This window comes from Ascaphus truei, chromosome 8 (genome assembly GCF_040206685.1).
Source record: "Ascaphus truei isolate aAscTru1 chromosome 8, aAscTru1.hap1, whole genome shotgun sequence".
Classification (NCBI taxonomy): Eukaryota; Metazoa; Chordata; class Amphibia; order Anura; family Ascaphidae; genus Ascaphus; species Ascaphus truei.
In genome coordinates, this window is record NC_134490.1 from 103,764,434 (window position 1) to 103,786,433 (window position 22,000).

The 22,000-nt window shown below is 41.9% G+C and overlaps 1 protein-coding gene across 3 annotated transcripts in view; it reads left to right on the forward strand.

Annotated features, from left to right (window-relative positions):
• Positions 1–21,668, forward strand: part of UPF1 (UPF1 RNA helicase and ATPase) — a 355,592-nt gene extending 333,924 nt beyond the window's left edge. For all 3 annotated transcript variants that reach the window (XM_075612986.1, XM_075612984.1, XM_075612985.1), the window contains 5 exons: positions 3,535–3,616; positions 8,775–8,936; positions 11,788–12,008; positions 18,413–18,535; positions 19,470–21,668. In XM_075612986.1, coding sequence (XP_075469101.1) covers positions 3,535–3,616; positions 8,775–8,936; positions 11,788–12,008; positions 18,413–18,532 — 585 coding nt within the window. In that variant the 3' untranslated portion in view covers positions 18,533–18,535; positions 19,470–21,668. The remainder of the gene's footprint in view (positions 1–3,534; positions 3,617–8,774; positions 8,937–11,787; positions 12,009–18,412; positions 18,536–19,469) is intronic.
• The last annotated feature ends 332 nt before the right edge of the window (positions 21,669–22,000 follow it).

The following is a 22,000-nucleotide window of genomic DNA, read 5'->3' on the forward strand; positions in this document are numbered from 1 at the left end:
GAATTGCATTTCTCTTCAGTTTTCTGATGTAATTATTTTGCAAGTCCTGACATACCAAATTTTTAGATCTTCCATCATCTGAATTTCTTGGAAGTCTTGTTGCCATGATTCTAGATATTTTTTTGTTTGTTATTTTTCTCCATTTCTTGGTCTCTAATTAATTTATATATGTCAGCTAGTGAATATCTTGTGTCTGTCTTGACTGAAGTGTCTATTGCATTGTTTTCTAGTATGTGTTTTTTGTAGTTTTGGAGTTTTCTACCGTAGTTTAGTAGTTGGATGTATTGGAATACTTGGTTTTCTGGTCAATTATATGTCGATATTAGCTCCCTGTATGACATAAACTCTTTCTTCTCCTTATTTATAATGTCTCCTATGTTTTTCTTATCCCTTTTTTTCCCCCAGCTACTAAAGTGGCTATGTTCCTTTCCCAGGGGAACATCTGATTTCCCTGTATAGGTAGGAATCTGGAAATTGTGTAAGACAGTTTAAACTTTTTCCTAATTATTCGGCACGTAACTATTGTATTCCTGGTTTAATACGTTAGATTTGATCTCTTGGGGCATTTTATTCCAGTTTGTGTGTAGTAGTTCTGCCAGTGAGAATTTAAACACAAAGTATTTTTCTAATTCTGGGGAGGAGCAATAATCTTTCCCTTGGGTCAAATCTCCCACATGTCTTAGTAGGCAGGCTAGGTTATAGTCTCGTATATTTGGTTTGTTAATTCCTCCCCTTTCTGTAGTTTTATTAGCGCTATTCTTGTTTTTGTTTTTTTTCTCCCCTTTCCAAAGGAATTTGCTCATCCCCTTATGCAGTTCATTAACATTGCTGTGTTTGATTAGCAGAGGGGGTGCGAATGATATCATCTTTGACACATCCCCTGCCAAAGAATGACAGTAGAAATATCATCCAGGATCTGATCTCTTCCAGGATTTTTTTTAACTATTGGCTTGATATTGTTTTTATATAGTTTCATGAGATCTGCTTCTAGATATATTCCTAGGTATTTAATCGGGGCTTTTATTACTTTTATCGGTAGCCTGTTGTTTTTTGTGTTTCTATCTGGCGTGTTTATGTACATGAGCTCGGTTATATATTAAAAAATACACAAAAACACCTTGCTCACAAACTACAAAAAGATGTCATCAACGGTGCATAGGGAAAAAGTCGTAAAGAAAACACTGATAAGTGACGAGAGGTTGTCACTTGAGATACCTATAAACTGCACTCATTGTAAATTGTAATTAAATATACATAAAGTACAAGTTAAATAACTAGTACCACTAATTAGAAAATATTAGACCAAATGGGAGATATCCACAACCATAACTATAACACAACATGAACATATACAATTTTATTACATGCTAAAAAATGACGAAATGCATAAAATGACAACTAATTAACTATAACTAAAAAAGTTTTATATATTACATGATCCCAATGTATGTTATCAAATGCTTTCTCGGCATCGATGGCCATATTTATTTGTGCCCACTTTATTATGGAGATGACCTTTCTTATATTCTTCGCTGCGGATCTACCCTTGATAAATCCCGATTGGTCTATATGTATAATTTCGGGTAGTAACTGGGCCAGTCTGCCATTTTTTTGGTAAAGATGTTTTATTTTTTTAATGGGGAAATGTGCTATTATCCAGATCTGGATAATAGGAATTTTGCCCATTATTGTAATGTATGTAGAGGGATGGGTATTAGAGTGCCCATTCATTGTCATTGGGGTTATATTTGCTCCCATTGAGGGCATATGTAACCACACTGGCAATCGATGTATTGGGTAGTATTGATTGATGTATTTTAATGTTTAATGTGGGTAGAGCGGGTGGGTGAAAGATGTAGTTGCCCAGGTGTGGGTTGTTAGGCCTCTCAGGTGGGTAGTGGGAGGAGTTGACACCTTCATTACTATAGCGATTACTACCGCTAAGGTAATGAAGGGGTTAACCACTCCCGCAACCTTCCCAGTAGGCCTAACCACCCACCTTGGAACACCTAACCCCTTCACCCACCTCCTCTAACCCCAATAAAGCAGGTACGCTGGTTTAACCCCTTCATTGCGTTAGAGGCTAGCTGCTAAGGTAATGAAGCTGCTTTTATTTTAATAGCACAGTATTGAAGAGGGGGGTCCCTGGAGCTGAACAGCATTAATTTCAGCCTTGAGACGCCCTGCTTCCTCCGTTACAGGCTCCGGTATGGGGTGCCGGTGTATCACTGCAGTGTTTTTAAATGTCCCGGTCACATGGGCCCCTGCTTCAATACTGTTGTTAAAATAAAGCAGTGCGATCGCCTGTTAGAGGTGAGCATGGAGAATGAGTAATTCTACTCTCAATACACATCTCTTAGGCCTTGTTCACAATGAGCACTTTGAGGCACTCGCGCGTTTGTCACTGATCCCTAGCTGCCAATGGTAGTGTTCACTCTTGAATCTACCATTGGCTGCAAAGCACAGCGTCCACGCTGCGGGAGTACCATTGGCTGCTGAAAGTGAACAGAGACTCGGCAGCTCCCTGCTCCAGCCACACACACATGCTTTTCTTTTATGTTTGTTTCATGTTTACACAGCCCCCACCCCCCCCCACCCCTGCTGTCCGGTCCCCCGCAGTATAATGATTTTTTTTTAAAAAGGGGGCGGGGAGACAGCACTCGCAACTGTCTGCCACGAAAACTCAACTGCCGCTCCCGCATCATTTTGTCTGCTGGGGATGATCACACATCGCCAAGCAGACGGAGGCGCGCACACAGCGTCGCAAAGTGCGCTGTGTGAATGGGGCCTTACAGACTGATGCGGTCCGCCGGTAGGATTCACATAGCAGGAGTCCCATTCAGAAGTGGTGACCATGCTGTGTTAATCCTGATGATCCATTCTGCCCTGCTAAGCACTCTGCCGCAAACACTCAACTCTTGGCATGCGGTTCACCAGCACATGTCCTGTGGCTGCTGATAGATAGAAGATGCTACTGCTGTAACTCAATCAACTCGTACTATACCTGCACAATCAATAGGATACCATGCATCAGTTCTATTCCGATTAGCAGCATCTCTGTTGCGATCTCTTGTCCATTAAATCATTCATATTTACCAGTTCCTTACGACTCAGTGATGCAGACGGAAATATGTTTTCAAGAGATCCTCCACTTAGATCAGTTACCACTCCGAAGGGATCATATATAATAGCCTCATCGTAACTGGATCTGGGGAGATAAAAAGCCAACTACTTGTGTTAACTGTTATAACATTTTGTTTAAAGGTGCCATCCCGCCTAACCTGTCAAAGTGCGTATCTTGCAATTACGCATGGAAAGAGCTTAAGAAAAGGAAATGCCACTTATGTTTTGTGTTACCATGTTTACAAACGAGCCCTGAAATAATTAAAAATGCACATAAGTGTCTCTGAAATTGGTTTAACTAATAATTAGCATGGGGCTTGTCGAATTGGAAATTTTCACTATAGATTTGCCACCTGGATGTAAATCTTCTAGAACTATTCAATAACAAAGTAATTTTTTTTTTTTTTTCAGGGAGCCCGTTTTATGACAACTGCTATGTACGATGCACGCGAAGCCATCATTCCTGGGTCTGTTTATGATAGAAGCAGTCAAGGTAAGATCCAGATAGGCCAACCATGTTTAACTATGTAACTAAGTTAATATAGTTCTTGTAAGAATGTAGTAATTCAATTTTATTTTTTTATTTTGTCTCTTGGCAAATTTGGGCAATTGTTTTACTCCTAGTTCTGAGTTATAATACTAGTAATTAAATAAGTTGTTTGTGTCATTTATATTCTGTATTTCTACTTGTTTCTTTTTGAGGCAGAGAGATTTTCTATATTTAAAGTGCCGCTCCCTTCCCCCCCCCCCCACCCCTTCACCCGATTTGTGTTAATCTTGGGTGAGCTATATGTGATGCCCATTAAAGTGTCAATTCCACCCATTTGAACACCGCTTTTTTTCTTTATGAGATGGGATCCAGTCGCTAGCCAAAGCTGAACCATGCTATTTTCTGCTCCATGGACCACCCGGTTCCAGTGATACTTACTGGTAAAGTTATCAGTATCACTTCTTGGTCTTTAAATCCCTGGCATCCCACGAACCAATAGGAAGCTGATTGCATCGCGACTTCCTATTGGCCCACGTAATGTGGGAGATTTAAACTTTGTTTTCCCTCGATGGGATTGAACTCCGGTACGTTTGGAACCATGGGGTCCCCAGAGTTGAAAATAACATGATTCAGCCTTAAATACCTCCTGACGACCATCCTGTAAAATTAAAAGGAGCAGGGGATTGCAACTTTAATAGTGAAGGGGGAAGTAGGGGAGAGCTCTTGCTGCGCTCTGTGATAAGTTGGTGGTGCCAGGGGTATAGATATGAGGAACAAAACAGCTTGTAGAAGGCCCAGTTAAAAAAAAAAGTTGTTTTTCTGCTTTAAAGTCGCAATCAAAACAACTTGCCAAAGCAAGTAAAAAAGCCCCCTATGGTATGGCTAGCCCTGGAGAACTCGACTGTGCAGGAGGGGACCAGGAGGCGGCCCTGGCCTGCCTGGGATGTGGCAGGCTCGACAAGGGCACAGATGAGATCAAGGGTCCCGAAGGAGTCAGGAGGAAAATAAGGTTTGAGGGTAGCAAAAGTCTGTGACTGATTGGGCAGGGGCCTGGGCCTTACATGTCTTCCCTTGGTTGCAACGCCTTGGATCACCTGTGAAATAGTTTCCTAGGAGCTGGGTTTACTCGCCTACGAACACTGGAATACCCCCATCAGCCCTCTGGTCTCCCGCTTAGGGAGGATTAGGGGAACTGCTCTCGATGTCCTGGGACTGGGGGCGGGGACGTGCCGAGACCCAGTGAGGTATCCTGGGGCTGTGCACCTGTTAGGTTGGAGGCTCTCAGGGGAGATTGGCTGTCCAAGAGACACATTTCAGATCAAATAGGACCCCAACCTATTTTGATACAGTTTAGACAGGCAGACTTACCTAGACTAAAGGAGGTAAAAACGGTAGATTTCTGATCCTGATGGATTCTCTCTATGGTCAGGACCTGACCATCACTACTAACCTTCATGCTCCAAATGAGTCCAGCGATTACGGGCTGCAGCCTACTATATTTAAGAAAAGTAAATGCCAACATCTCTAAATTTTTCAATATTTTGGAGAGGGTAGCAATGGGCCAAATTATTCTGGGTGGTGATTGTAATCTGGCCCTAAATCCTGATATGGACAGAACAGGACCGCCAACAAATCGCAGAAATGAGGATACGCGAGCTCTGTCCAAGGGGTTTTGGAGTCTCCAACTCTGTGATGTCTGTAGAGAACTCAACCCCACTACCAAAGATTTCACGTTCTTCTCCCCCTGCATGACACGTACACCCGTATTGATTACATTTTTGCCCCAACTAGGTTACTTCCCAGATTTACTCATGACAAGATCCATGGTGTTATCTGGTCGGACCATGCCCTAATCGAAGTGAGATGCTCCAACTTAAACGTTCGTCAACAAAACTTGCAATGGAGGCTAAATCCCTATTAAAGTTCCCAGAGATCAGGGAATTATTGGAGCAGGGTCTAGCTTCCATTTCAACAAAGATAGTGTCTCCTCCCCATTCACGCTATGGGAGGACCATAGAGCCACCCTGAGGGGCAGGCTCATAGGCATTACCTCGGTAAGAAAGCGGGAGAAGGAATCCAACATAAGATAATCCCAAACAAAAATAGCAGACCTTACTAGAACCCATCAAAGGGAGGGTAAAGCTTTAGCTCTTACGAATCTTAATGAGGCTAAAGCAGAGTTAAATTTGCTCTTCTCAAGCTGAGCATACTCTCAAATGGACAAAAAGTTAATTCTTTGAGAGCTAATAAATCAGGTGCAATGCTCGGTTCCAAACCGAGGAGCAAACAGTCGGGTCACTCTATCCATACCATCAGAGAAGAGTCGGGGTCAGTAACCTAAAATCCGATGTCGTTATGTAGGGAATTTCAGACCTTCTATTCTAAGCTTTATGATGGCAAAAAAAAAAAAAAAACGCAGAATGCAAAGACCTTAAAACAAATATAGGAATTTTTCAGGGCAGCAAACCTTCCCACTATCTTCCTGGCAGAGAAATCTAGTCTAGACCAAAATATTGAAATGGAGGAACACCTAGTAATTAAGAACCTCTTGCCCTCAAAAGCCCCATGCCAGATGGCTTCTCCAATTTATATAACAAAAAATCTCCCATATTCTGGCTCCCCACATTTTTGTCCCTTTTACTATTCGATTTTCTCAAACTCGCTGTTTCCTAGTAATATGTTCCAAGTGTCCATAGCATTAATCCATAAGGAGGGCAAAGGCCCGATTGTTACAGACCTTCCTCTCTACCGAGAAAACTATCCCAGATTGTCGAGAGCCCTCAAGGATGAACATGGGACATGGTTTGACTACAACATATCATGAATCGGCAGAATTCACTGCATAAAAATGAACCTTCTCCCACGTCTACTATATTCCAAACGTTACCAATCCCAGTCCTAGAAAAGATCTCAGATCTTGAATCACTCATTACTAGATTTATTTGGAGGGGAAAAAAAGACCTAGAATTAAAGGGCAGATTCTCACACTCCCTAACAAAGCTAGTGGCCTAGCTCTCCCGTGCCCACTTTTTTATTACATGGCCTCTCAACTGAGCCAATTGGTTCCTCCAACTCAACTCCTAGACGTTGGGTGGACCTAGTCATCTATGTGTCACCCGCTGGGGCTCAATAATATACTTTGGCTCCCACCAAATAAACAAGCCCAAAGCAATATAGGGTTACCAACTATAGTCCACTCTTTAAAAATATGGGCTTCACAGAGACTCGGATTCTCTGTCTGACTCGAACTCTTAAATGTCCCCCTTATTTGACAACCCAAAGTTTGAGCCGGGTTTATCAAAGAAAAGCTTCTGAATCAGGGTAGACTTAAAGCCTAAACCATTTGAATTTTTGTCAAAAAGAAAAAAATATACTGAACAAGGAACCAACCCTTTCATCATTTGCAACTCAAGGCGTTCCATGCAAAGTCGGGCACCGTCAGCCCCCTCACCCGGTTTGAATCCTTGTGCCTGAATGACACTCATACACCAGTCGCTTCTTTATGGCTATATTGTCAATTTTTCTTCTATCTCCCATCAACAACTGAAGTATATGATCCAGTGGGAACAAGACCTGGTGGTGGAGCTAGAGGAAGATGAGTGGGATGACATCCTTCTAGCAGTAGCCACATGCTCAATATCTACCGCCATCAAGGAAAACGCTTCTAAATTTATGATGCGGTGGTACCTGACCCCACTTAGACTTTCTAAATTCATTCCATGCTACCCCTCAGTGTGCTGCAAGGAATGCAGAGGCCAGGCTTCATTTATTCATATGTGGTGGAAATGCCCGGTGGTATCCTCCCTCTGGAGAAAAGTCTGGGTCTGGATTCAAAGAATCCTCTATCTTGATATAACCATGGATCCCTGGCTTTTATTATTAAACAGATCCGTACAAAATTTGTCCAGACAAGATAACAAGCTGATTGCCCACATATCCACAACAACTGGATGTGAGTTGGCTGCGGTATGGAAGTAGGGTGGGTACCCCCCTATCCCCAAGATTAAGGTATGGTTAATCTGCCATGTGGAGAAGCTGACGGGCGTTATGAATGACTCCTCCATTGAGTTCCTAAGGCTCGGTAACCAGTAGCCACGGCTGTGACGGTGTGTGCGGCGCACACATGGGTACGGCCCTCTATGGGGCCGGCCCCAGTAGCTGCCTCCGCGCCTCGGCATGATGCGCGACCACATTTTGCAAAGACAAGGATTTTGTCGTCTTGTGATGACGGAGCGCTGGCTACGGGGCGGTTCAGCCAATGAGGGCGAACCAGCCGCGTGTTATCGCCGTGCCCCTGCTATGCCTTCCTGTCGCGCGCTACCTGGAGTCCACCAGGTCGCGCTGCTGCCGAGAACGAGCACCGCCAGGCACCCCGTCGCGCGCCGCACACACTGGGGCCTTAGAGTGTGGCAGTGTTGGATTCTTTCCGTTGGTAACCCAAGCCTATATGAATTCACAATTATGCCCTTATACTGACAGGTGCACCTTTTCGGGTTACTGGCTTGCATAGGTTATATGGAATGTCTTATATGAAGAGATGGCGCACCCTTCGATTCGGTTGGAGCTGTCGGGAAGACCCTTGCACCTATTGTCTAGTAATCAGCTCTTAAAGCTATTATGAGTTAAATACAAAGTGTTTTATTTCATCAACTCAATGAATGTGCTACTGTTAATATAAAATGTCTTGATCTGACAGTACCCCTCCCAGTCCCTTCCTTTTTTGTAGTACCACACTCCGCCTTTCCCCTCCCTCTTAAAAAAAAAAAAACACTAATAAACGGAGGTTTAAAAAAAAAAAAAAAGGGGGGGGCATTGGGAATTCACACACACACACACACACACACACACACTCTCTCTCTCTCTCTCTCTCTCTCTCTCTCTCTCTCTCTCTCTCTCTCTCTCTCTCTCTCTCTCTCTCTGTCTCTCTCTCTCTCTCTATCTATGAGAGAAAAAGCAGACTGTTACCTAATACTACAGAACTGATTTTTTTCATGTTTTGCTGCTTTTAAAGAATTGGATTGTTAAATTGCTTGCCAGAAGCTATTCTTTGGCCAGATATGTAGAATTGCACCTTTAGTTTTCTTTAAAAAAAATTTAAAACAAGTATTCTTTATTTTACATTTCTCCATTACGAGAAAAGTTATTTAAATATTTTTTTCAGGGCGGCCTTCCAACATGTACTTTCAAACCCATGATCAGATTGGAATGATCAGTTCTGGACCCAGTCATGTTACGGCTATGAACATTCCAATACCATTTAATCTTGTAATGCCTCCAATGCCACCTCCAGGCTATTTCGGGCAGGCTAACGGACCAGCTACAGGTATTTTTTGCCTTTTTTTTGTGTTTCAGCCATTGTAACAAAAAGCAAACACTGCCGTCTGTGTGTTCAAAGGCACTGGGCCAAAGGTTCCCACTGTGTATGTAACGTGTGTACATATATAAGATAGTGTGTGCTAGTACAGCGGTGCGCAATCTGTGGGGCGCGACCCCCAGGGGGGGCGCGAGACTGCCGACGGGGGGCGCGGGGTTTACAGAGGCCCCGCGCGCTTCCCGAAGGCACTTAAATTAAGTGCCGGGGGAGCTGCAGGGCCTCTGTAAACCATACTTACCCGTGGCTCCGGCGGCTTCCTCCCGGCGTCGCCATGGCAACGCGGCGTCAAAATGACGCTGCGAGGTCATGTGACGTCACGTTGCTATGGCAACGTGACGTCATTACGCCGGAGCGCGGGTAAATTGGGGTTGGGGGGGGGCGCGGGAGCGAGGGGACAGCCGTCAGGGGGGCGCAGGGAAAAAAGTTTGCGCCCCCCTGTGCTAGTATATAATGTACTTTTGTACTGTACCCAAAGCTATAACGGTCATTGAGGTGGTAATGTTGATTGGGTTCAATTTTTTTTTCTAATTCATACCTCATAAGAATGGTAGGTGTGGATGGATGTAGTATGTTATTTTGGAAAGTTTATCCTTTAAAAGTTTGTAAATGTAATGTCTTAATCTGTATATGCACACATTTTCCATGTCATTTGGAAATTTACTAGAAAAGCAAAGATTAACATTATATAACAAAATAGATTGGAATCAACACTACGCTGTGAGGATGAATAGGTGTGCAGTGGTGCGAGGCAACCTAAGGGGCCCCTATATACACAATAAAATAGGTAGTCCGCACTCCACACAGAAAAAAATTAAACGTCGATCTTCGTAAATATTCTTCCTTTGTATCATTATCAAACTACACAAAACAGGCAATGCCAAAGTAAACACACAGGAAGCTCAAAATCAAGAACAAGTACAATAAAGTGACAAGAAATGGCAATATGATACTTCATCTATAGCTCCAAGGTGCTGGTGTGAAAATAAATATGAAGACCGCTGGTAATCGATTGCGGAAACTAAAGTAAAATAATAAATGAGAAATTGGGGGGAAAATCTAAATGGGTAACATGAAAAAAAAATGTCATAAAAAAGGAGACATGGGGTGCAATGTTTCAGGGGTAAACTCCATCTTCAGGCCTGTTCCCACAGGTTCTAAATAACTGGTACTTCACTCAAAAAGTAGCAAATCGGCAGAGCGTTGAGCGTTGTTAGAGACGTCCGGCACACTGTTGCATGGAAGAAATAGCTGCCTGTACTGATTTGAAATCGCACTTGGCAGATAAAGGCCAGGAATGATGACGTCCCAATGCACGAGGCTGGCAAAAGAAGCCGAAGAGAATTAGCTGCAATTATGGCAATGTATAGATGCCACCCAGCGGTCCACAGTCAGATCTTCTAAATGCCACTGGAAGGGCACCAACCATTAAGGGAAACGACATTGGAGCAAACAATGTATTAATAAAATGTGTCAAGCATATGACTAATATGCAAATGAGCGCAGAGGCAACCCCCGTCTATTCCCATTACACAGAGGTGAAGATAATCTAGTAGAAACAGTGCAAGCAAGCACAAATGTGAGGGGCAGAATTACGTCACAGTACTTCCTGAATCGATAGTCGTAAAACCTTGGCACAATGTCAGTCAACAGCACTATAAAGTTATTGACTTTAGGAGAGGTGGCAATCTTGTTAAAATATTTTTACTATATTTTTAAAATGTTTCTACTATACTGTATTGTCTTCACCTCTGTGTAAAGGGGTTATAGGGAGTTCATTCCTGTGCTCTCATTTATTATATTAGCCTTATGTTTTTGTGAATATTACAGGTTTTTTTAATACATTGTTTATTCTATTGTTGTTTTCCCCTTATTGGTTGGTGCCCTTCCTGTGGAGTTCATGATCTGACTCCGCCGGGGGGCGTCTATGCGTTGCCATAACTGCTGCGGGTTATCTTTGACTTCCATTGCCAGCATCGTGACATTCCTGGCCTTTATCTGCTGCCTGCAACCGTTCAATCAGTACAGGTAGCTATTTCTTCCATGCAACAATGCGGCGGACATCTGACACCTCTTAACTCTTTGCCGAACGGCCTGAGACTTTCTCTTTATGCACGCTGATTGTTGGAGTCTGGTTACACCATTAAGCTACTTTTTGAGGGCAGTATCACGGTTATTTAGAACCTGTGGGAACGGGCCTGAAGATGGGATTTCCCCTCGAAACGTTGCCCCTGTGAATTTTTCCCTTTTTTCATGTTGCTCGTCTTTACAGTTTTCTAGTCTGTCATTTATTTTTTGCTTTCATTAGTTTACCAGTGTCTCCACAATCCCAGCTGTCTTTTTTTCTTTTTCACACCAGCACCTTGGAGCTCTAGATAAGTATAATTTTGCTTATTTCTTGTCACTTTATTGTACTTGATTTTGAACTTCCTGTGTGTTTACTTTGTTCATTTTTTTGGTGTGTGTATTTTGAGTACATTTATTCTTTTGTGTCCTTTCAGACTCGCGTTGATTTCCCTGTAATGAGCTACCTATTTTGTTGAGCAAAGATAATCATGGTTGTCAATCTATTAAACATATGATTCCCCTTGGTTAAATTTAAAATACAGAATTTCATATTTTTCTAAACAACCCTAATTTGAATTCACTTCACGTCTTATGTGGGGTAGCACGTTTTAATTAAATTGTACAAGTAACATCTTAAGCCAATGTCTGGCTTATTCAAATATGATATAATTATTGTGGATACATTTTGTGCTTGGGATGTATGTGCATTCATCACTCATTAAATTTGTCTATCAAGGACGTGGCATGCCCAAAGGGAAGATGACCCGTGGCGGACGCCAGAAACACCGGGGCCTTGGACTTCAAGGCATTGGCCAAGGAAACATGCCAAATAGTCAAGCCAGTCAAGATGTTGTGTCCCAGCCATTCTCTCAAGGCCCACTAACACAGGGTTATATATCCATGAGCCAGCCATCTCAAATGAGCCAGCCAGGACTTTCCCAGCCAGAATTATCACAGGTAAAACATCTATATTGGTAGTTTGTGCTTTTTTCAGTATCTAGAGTTCATTGCAAATGAACATTCTGCATGTGGATGGTACAAAACCTTATATAACCACACAATGGACCAATCGTGATTTAGGATGGTACCACTCAAAAAAAAACTTGGAGAGTAACGAACCTTATTGCGGCACAATCCTGGAATTGTATTGTATTGTATGTCTTTATTTATATAGCGCCATTAATGTACATAGCGCTTCACAGTAGTAATACATGTGGTAATCGAATAAATAACAGATAATATAAATAACAGATCATGGGAATAAGTGCTTTAGACATAAACATAACATTAAGGAAGAGGAGTCCCTGCCCCGAGGAGCTTACAGTCTAATTGGTAGGTAGGGAGAACGTACAGAGACAGTAGGAGGGAGTTCTTGTAAGTGCGTCTGCAGGGGGCCAAGCTTTATGTATCATGTGTTCAGAATATTCACAGTGCTATTCATATGCTTCTTTAAGCAAGTGTGTCTTAAGGTGGGTCTTAAAGGTGGATAGAGAGGGTGCTAGTCGGGTACTGAGGGGAAGGGCATTCCAGAGGTGTGGGGCAGTCAGTGAAAAAGGTTTAAGGCGGGAGAGGGCTTTAGATACAAAGGGGGTAGAAAGAAGACATCCTTTAGCAGAACGCAAGAGTCGGGATGGTGCATAGCGAGAAATTAGGGCTGAGATGTAAGGAGGGGCAGAAGAGTGTAAAGCCTTAAAAGTGAGGAGAAGAATGGAGTGTGAGATGCGGGATTTGATTGGAAGCCAGGAGAGGGATTTCAGGAGGGGAGATGCTGAGACAGATCTAGGAAAGAGTAGAGTGATTCTGGCAGCAGCATTTAGGATAGATTGTAGGGGAGACAGGTGAGAGGCAGGAAGGCCGGACAGCAGGAGGTTACAGTAATCAAGACGGGAGAGAATGAGGGCCTGAGTCAGAGTTTTAGCAGTCGAGCAACAGAGGAAAGGGCGTATCTTTGTTATATTGCGGAGGAAAAAGCGACAAGTTTTAGAAATGTTTTGAATGTGAGGGGCGAATGTGAGAGAGGAGTAGAGTGTGACCCCTAGGCAGCGTGCTTGGGCTACTGGGTGAATGATCGTAGTTCCAACAGTAATGTGGAAGGGAGGTAGTAGGGCCAGGTTTGGGAGGAAGTATGAGGAGCTCTGTTTTAGCCATGTTGAGTTTAAGGCGACGGAGGGCCATCCAGGATGATATAGCAGAGAGACATTCAGAAACTTTGGTCTGTATAGCAGGTGTAAGGTCGGGTGTTGAAAAGTATATTTGTGTGTCGTCGGCATAGAGGTGATATTTAAACCCAAAAGATGTTATTAGGTCACCTAGAGAGAGTGTGTACAGAGAAAAGAGAAGAGGTCCCAGGACAGAGCCCTGGGGTACCCCCACAGAGAGATCAATAGAGGAGGAGGAGGTGGTGTTAGCAGAAGAGACACTGAAAGTACGATGGGAGAGGTAGGATGAGATCCAGGATAGAGCTTTGTTCCGAATACCAAGAGTATGGAGAATGTGAAGGAGAAGAGGGTGATCCACAGTATCAAATGCTGCATATATAAGACAATGACAGTTAATGCAAAATCACATTGTGGTAACACATCAGAGGTTAGTGAATCCTGGTGTCAAAGCTTGTAGTCGATCGCAGTATGGATGCTGGGAGTTATGTCTTTGATATGATACATCATACAAAAGTAAGGATTGTGCAGAGATTCTTCCAAAAAACGTTACACGTTTTGGGATTGGTATAACGCAAGTGTTTTAACACAATTTAATGTGCAGTGCATGACCATGCAATACAGTGCTGCAGACTCTCTGGACTACCATGGTGCAGTGCCTGCAGATAATTTTTTTTATTATTGAGACGGAATGCAAAGTACTCTATAAATGCTATAGATAATTTGTAAAAAATAAAAATATATATTATTATAGCTCGACTAACACTGTACAGATGTGTGTGTGTGTGTGTATATTTATATATTATTATTGTTATTTTTGAGTACTTTATTTGTGCCTTTTGGTTAAAGATGTATTCATTGTGAAGGAAATGACACCCATGGTTTTAGCATCAATTCCCTTTAGGAAATAATAATTATACTTTATTTAGCTCCAGGAAGTTGTCCTGAATAAGAAGCTTATTTGCCATTACATAATAGATGAGGTTGAAAAAAAGAAACACGTTCAACCTATACTAAATTTTGACGACGGATACTATCCTATATTTGTACTTGCATATTGATCCTGAGAACAGCAAGCAAAAAACCCCAGTGAAATATCATCTAATCTCATAACGGGGAAACTAAATTCAATTTACTCCAGATATTGGCAAACAGATTACTCCCTGGATCAACACCCTTCCCATGTTTACTTATTTGGTATATCATGGTATAGCTTTCCTTTCTAAGATGTCCAACCTTTTTTTGAACATATCTATTGTATCTGCCATCACAGTCTCCATGGGTAATGAATTCACATTTTAACTGCCCTTACTGTAAAGAACTCTTCACTTTGTTAGTGAAATCTCCTATCCGCAAACTTTTAGGCCTCGGGCATGGTGCCTCGGGCCGCGCTGATCCGCGCTACTGCTCTGCCTCGCCTGGTCAAACTGGAGCTTTTTTGTGTCCTGGCAGGCGAGGCAGTGAGCGTGCTTTGGGGGCGGGGCTAGTCCCTCGCTCCCATTGGATGTGAGCGGTCACGTGACCGCTCCTTCGCTCCCCTGAGCGTCAAATTTTAAATTTGCCTGACTCTCCAAAATATCTGAGCCTCGGAACGCATGCGGAAGCAGCTGCTAAAGCCGCGCTGACAGATGCAGGGGGTAAGTGCATCGGCTCAGCAAGGTTCACGTACTATGTCCCAGGCCTAAGGGATGACCCTGTGTCATTTGTTCTGCCCTTGGGATGAATAGTTATTTTGAAAGTTCCTTGTATTGTCCCCAAATATATTTGTACATAGTTATCATATCCCCTCTTAAATGCCTCTTATCTAATGTAAACAATTCTAATTTAGCTAGCCTCTTCTCATAAATCCGATTTTCCATCCCCTTTATTAATTTGGTGGCTCTTCTCTGCACTCTCTAGTTCCATATTGTCTTTTCTAAGGAGTAGTGCCCAAAATTGTACTCCATATTCAAGGTGTGGTCTTACTAATGCTCTATAAAGCAGCATAATTATGTTTACTTCCCTTCCATGCATTGTATATTTAGGGGAAGCAAATCTCTGTGTAGAGCTGCAGGAAATCCTTAATCAAGTCCCTTTAGGTGCAGAGTTGAATAATTACTTAAGTAGATATCAGGATGAAATCCGTAGTTTAAACTGGGGTACCAGATCAAATATTAAGTAACTGGGATAGAAACCAATTGCAGCCCCGCTAACAGCTAGGACAGCATGAGGATTCATGGGGAAACCCAGCAAAATTAGATCCAAATAAACAGTTTTGAATTCCCAAAGGCAGTAAGCCGGATAAGAAGATAAAGGGAAAGAGCAATGTAATAAGCGCTGATGCGGTGACTGTGAAAAATGACACTAAATAAGTGACAGTATTGTATACAATATGCTTTACATTTAAAGTGAGGGCTGCCTAGGTAAAAGGTTAACACAAACCAGTGCAAATAATACAAAAAAAGGGGGAGAACCGGCGCCTCTAAAATATAAAATCTGACCAAATATAAAGTCCAACAAGAATGAAGAGGAGTCCTGGGAGGAATCTTCAACAAAGTCTCAATCGGGACAGACAAACATATAAGACAAAGATGAAAAAGACAAAAGAAAAAAGATCACAGTGTAACTTACGAAACAAACAAAAAGCACTGAAAAGATTGATAAAAGGATTATTACAAATTTAATACAATGTAAAATAAATGAAACAACATACACATGTATTTGAGCTAGAGACACTAATAAGGCTGTAACATCCGGTAGGGGTAAAATTGGAAACCTTCTTACAGCAATGCTGAAAGTAAAAGCCCGTAGAGCAACTTGTCTTTAAATTCGGACCAAATCCTCTGCAAAGGTGGAAACTGCAGCCTTCAGGGATCCACACCGCTGGAACAGCCGCTGCTAAACCACACACAGACCTTGGAGTGAGTGGGATGTGTCGCAGAGGGGAACCGGAGCTGCACGCTGTGGAGAGATCGCCTGGCACCAAGCACACAGACATCAGGTCGCGCGATGTGTGGGTGACGTCACACCTCAGCGCGAGAGCAGGGGGAACACCCAGGAAGGCAGAAAAGCTCAGAGGAGCTGAGGCAAAGTCTGAGAGGACAAGTGTGCACACGGGGGGGGGGGGTGATACAAATCTCAGCCAGATTAAAAAAAAATGGGTGTTTTTTTTAACTGGCTGAGATTTGTATCACCCCCCCACCCCCATGTGCGCACTGTCCTCTCAGATTTTGCCTCAGCTCCTCTGAGCTTTTCTGCCTTCCTGGGTGTTCCCCCTGCTCTCGCGCTGAGGTGTGACGTCACCCACACATCGCGCGACCTGATGTCTCGTGCTTGGTGCCAGGCGATCCTTCCACAGCGTGCAGCTCCGGTTCCCCTCTGCGTTACATCCCACTCACTCCAAGGTCTGCGTGTGGTTTAGCAGCGGCTGTTCCAGCGGTGTGGATCCCTGAAGGCTGCAGTTTCCACCTTTGCAGAGGATTTGGTCCGAATTTAAAGACAAGTTGCTCTACGGGCTTTTACTTGTCAGCATTGCTGTAAGTAGGTTTCCAATTTTACCCCTACCGGATGTTACAGCCTTATTAGTGTCTCTAGCCCACATACATGTGTATGTTGTTTCATTTATTTTACATTGTATTAAATTTGTAATAATCCTTTTATCAATCTTTTCAGTGCTTTTTGTTTGTTTTGTAAGTTACACTATGATCTTTTGTCTTTTTCATATTTGTCTTATATGTTTGTCTGTCCCGATTGAGACTTTGTTGAAGATTCCTCCCAGGACTCCTCTTCATTCTTGTTGGACTTTATATTTGGTCAGATTTTATATTTTAGAGGCGCCGGTTCTCCCCCTTTTTTTGGATAAGAAGATAAAGCTGTACTCACGGACCACTTCTATAAGTAGAAGCCACTTAGTTCATCCTAGCGTGCATCCCGTCAAGCCAAATCCGGCATAGTAGAAGAAAAATAACGGAGCACAGCAAATCGGGGAGAACTGGAGGCCGGATCAAAGTTCAATAAAATAAATATTTATTGAAACATAGTGCCCGTATAGAAACGAATGTGTAAGAAACTCTGACGCGTTTCCTGCCGTTTCTGGCGCTTTATCAGCCTGCTGTCTACAAGCACTCCTAAATCCTTCTCCATCAAGGATTCCCCCAATATATCCCCATTTAATGTCTAAGTCGCCTGTTTATTCTGGCTTCCTAAATGCATAACCTTACATTTATCGGTATTAACCCTCACCTGCCATTTACCTGCCCACGTTTCCAGTCTATCCAGGTCCTTCTGGAGAGAAATTACATCCTGCTCTGATTCTACTACCTTACACAATTTAGTGTCATCAGCAACAATGGAGACTGCTTTCTATGCCAACCTCAAGGTCATTAATAAACAAGTTAAAAAGCAGGGGTCCCCAGTAGCGATCCCTGAGGTACTCCACTCACAACTTGAGCCCAACCTTAAAAAGTTAACTTTATTACAACTCTTTTGTCTATCCTTCAACCAGTTTGCAATCACGGTGCAAATATTTTTACAGAGTCCAATTTGCTTTATTTTGTACACCAACCTCCTTGTGTAGAACCGTATCAAATCCTTTACAAAATCTAAGTAAACCATATCGGCTGCATTACCCTGGTCTAAATTTCTACTTGCCTCCTCAAAGTAACTAATGAGCTTAGTTTGGCATGATCTATCCTTCATAAATCCATGCTGACCATTACCAATAATTTTGTTTTCCATTAGGTATTCCTGAATATTATTCCGTATTAAACCTTCAATTAGCTTCCCCACAATTGATGTCAGGCTTACAGGTCTGTAATTCCCCGGTTGTGATCTAGCTCCATTTTTAAATATAGGCACCATGTCTGCTTTACACCAATCTTGTGGTACTGAGCCTGTGGAAATGGAGTCCTTGAATATTAAATGTAATGGTTTGGCTATTACTGAATTTAGTTCCTTAAGAACTTTTGAATGTATACATCGGGGCCATGTACCTTATTTACTTTCATTTTATAAAGCCGCCGATGCACTTCTTCCTAATGTATTTACTGACTTTCTAGCCGCTACAACGCATATATATTACATTTCATTTTTGTATTAAGCAGCCCAAAACGACGCCTGCATATACAAAAAAGGCTGCCTGGTTCACATGAGGGTTTTTTTTTTTTCCCCCATCCCTATTTGGGTATATATAATGGAAAAACCATGTTGCTTTTTCTCCCCTTTTAGGATAGTTACCTTGGTGATGAATTTAAATCGCAGATCGATGTTGCTTTATCGCAAGATTCTACTTACCAGGGAGAGCGTGCATATCAACACGGGGGTGTTACTGGGCTGTCACAGTACTAGCGTGTAAGTCATTATTATATTTTATTTATAAGTGGAGTTTATATACTTAATCATTAGAATGAAATGCACCCTTTGTTTACAAATGCTTGCAGAACTACATTGGAGGCAACCACATTGGAGGCAACCACAGCGGCATAGTCCATCACCGATCTGCTTGGAGAAGTCCACAATGCCCTCTATAGTGCTATAAAAGTATTGAAGGGTGCAGCCAGCCGTGTGCTAATTGACGGCTTTGCCTCCTACACAGTGCACACATGGTCCTCCCTGCGCTGTCTCCCCACTGTGAATGAGTGACTACTTTAAAGCGGCTATCCAAATAATTTTCTTTTTAACTTCACTCTTTTTGATGTTGTGGGAAATCTAAAGCGCCATTTTGTGTTGCGCTTTAGCTCTGGGGACTCCCTTGCTCATTAAATACTTGGCTGTAAAAGTACCTCAACGGTAAGTGCTCTTAAAGGATAACAAAATGTTGGTTTAAAACTCCGATCATGATAGCCAATAGAAAGCCACAATGTCCTCCGTTGTGGCTTCCTTATCGGCCTGCGTGATGAGGGAGATGAAGGGGGGAGGGTGGAAAACCAGGAAATAATGCTTTTATCTTTACCAGTCAGTATCTCGGTCACCATGGTTTTCCCCAGAGCTAAAAATAGCTGTTCAGCTCCAGACTCCCTGGTTCCCATCCTTTAAAAATAAATAAATAAAAAGGGCTGCTTTTAAGGGACTGGTGTAGCTGCCGGTTAGGTAAAAATAATCAGTTTTATTTTGATTCATGGATGGCAGATTTCAATAGTAGGAGCTCTGGATAAGTATATATGTATATTTCCATATCCTTTCCTGTCAAAGAATCCAATAATGTATTGTTGGTTTCTCTTGCAGGCTCTTGACTAAGATGAATTATTGTGCATTCAAGTACTCATTAGTTTTTTCTCTTACCAAGGATGAAGACGAGCTAAGCCTGCGTGGAACTTAGTTCATCCACATTTTATTCTGAGTAATAAAAAATAAAAACGGATACCTGTTTTCCACTGCTACAACTGAAGCACCACTGTGAGAGCAACAGGCGAGAGAGGTACAAGAGAGGGATAAAAAACAAAAATATCAAGAGAAAGAGAATGCGAGCGAGAGACCACTGGAAGCACACTGAGACGAGGAGAACGACAGGAGAAGATGCTGCAATTTAGAGGCGCTACATGCACCTCAACGGGGTAGTTCATACATGTGGGAAATATTACCATGGAGTTGCCCTGGTAGAATGAATGGCCAGCTAAGCCTCTGTCCACAGCCCAAGCAAGTGCTGGGCCTGAAAAGAGCCTTTGGCACTTAACAGTTAATTCCATGTGTTTGGGCAGCATTTGATCAAAGCTTGAAAACAATTCCTTATCTCAGAGTTGTTTTTATATGCGAGTCCAGAAAATTAGTCTGTTTTTGTCTTAAACTAAATAGACCGAATCTATCCCAGATTGTGCGTTTGCAACAAACCACAGTATTGCTGGTATTGTGGGGAGGGGAGGAGACAGGGGTTCAACTTTGAGATGCAGGGGTGATTTTCAAACTGACTTTGATTGAGAAATGGATGTCATCATTTTACTCCTCTACTTGAAGGTTCTTTCACTATTAGTTTAAAGAAATTCTTTATAGATTCAAGGGCGCACTGATTTTTCTTTGTATCTAATCTGAGGTGGACCTTGAACATTTTTGAGAGTTTTAAGTTAGAAATGCCACCATTAACAGGAACTTTCAGTATAATTAAAAAGATGCAGCAAATTACTTGATGACTAGCCTCTTTCCTAAAGCAGTGTAGCAGAGCAACGGACTATACAAACTCCCTTAAGAAGAGGGGGGTTTCTGTGTTTTCCTGTATGCTTTGATTTGGCTACTGTCTGGACACAATTATTTGTTGGATGATTATAAGCTTGAAAAAGGGATGGGTTTCCTCTGCCCTTCGGCCCCATCAGGAAGAAAAGACACAAGCAGGCTTCTTTTAATTCCCCTTCCGGCAATGGATATAGTAGTGGAAATTGGGGATTATATAAGTTTGAAAGTCAAGTTTTTCTCAACAGTTTTGAAACTGGTTGAAAAGCAAATGAGAAAGTAGGCAGCGTAGAAGGTGGCCCACAGTCGCTCTATATGACTAAAAGCACATGTAGTGCCTTTGGATCGGGAATTCATGGAAATGGTCACAAAGACCATTTCAGTCCATTAATAGAATAGCTATTTCAAATACAATACCCTTTTAATGTTCTGTTGGAGATATACTAGAAAAAGCTATTGATTTCTATAGGATCCCATTTAGCTTGGTGTAACTGTGTCAATACATTAACATCTTAGACTTCAGCTTCTAAAATTCTAATTTATTTTCCTCTTTAATCGCACAATAATTTAAATAGCTATACCCAGGTACAATCAGTCATATTTTAGCAGCAACCTCATTCAAATAATTTTACCCAGTTGGTTTATGGGACTAGGAACAATAGTTGAAGTATAATTTTAAGTGAGTTAGACCCAGTAATTTAACAGAATTCAATAGTTGACTGATGCTCTTTAAAATATAGATTAAGAAATTGGACTGGCTTCATTTTGTATAAAAAGTAATAACGACTGTGGAACATACCATCAGTTAAGTTCATGTAAATATTACAAAAACAAACTGCATTCAGATGTTTATCTGGATAACAAATTGTATAGCTGCTATTGTGATAATTAGGCATGCAAAGCGCAATATTTACATGAGACTGGCCACCTTCCTTTCTGTAAGATGGACTATTTTATTTATTAACATTGCCGAAGGGCTATTTTAATTTTCTTTCCCCCCTCCCCTTCCACCCCCTCCCTTCTGAGTAGATTACATAGATGCATATTTAGAGTTTTTCTAAAATAGTTTCTTGCTGTAACCCTTTTGTGCAATGCTTGATCATTGAGTAGTAATGCCTCCTCCCTTTTGTTTCACTGGATGGAATGCTTTTGCTCTGTTTTACTTTTCCTTGCAGCAGTCATTCTTAGTTTTATAAATCCACAAACGTCTGTGCTAGCACAATGTTTCTTATGTTTTTTTTCCCCCCTTTTTTTGATTTGTCTAAACTTGTTTTAAATCTGTTCGTCATGAATAAAATGATTAATAAACAACCCTTGCATTAAAGTTGGTGTCAATACTTGTTTTAACTTTGTTTTACACCGTAGGTGAGGTTGTCGTGTTTATAGTTCAACTTTAATTGCATCATATATTTATCAGATATATGTTGAACATACAACTGTAAGTGTTAACTTTTCAACACAACCACACACAATCTGTTTCTTAATGAATTGTGTAACACACACGAATAGGAAATTATACAAAACTGGCCTAAGTACATTCATGATGCAGTCTTTTTTGCTCCAGAACACTGTAAACAACTTAGGTGAAACTGTTGCTTTAAAGAAGCCAATTACAGGTAACCTTTTTGACCACAACTTTTTTTGTTTTACTTGGGC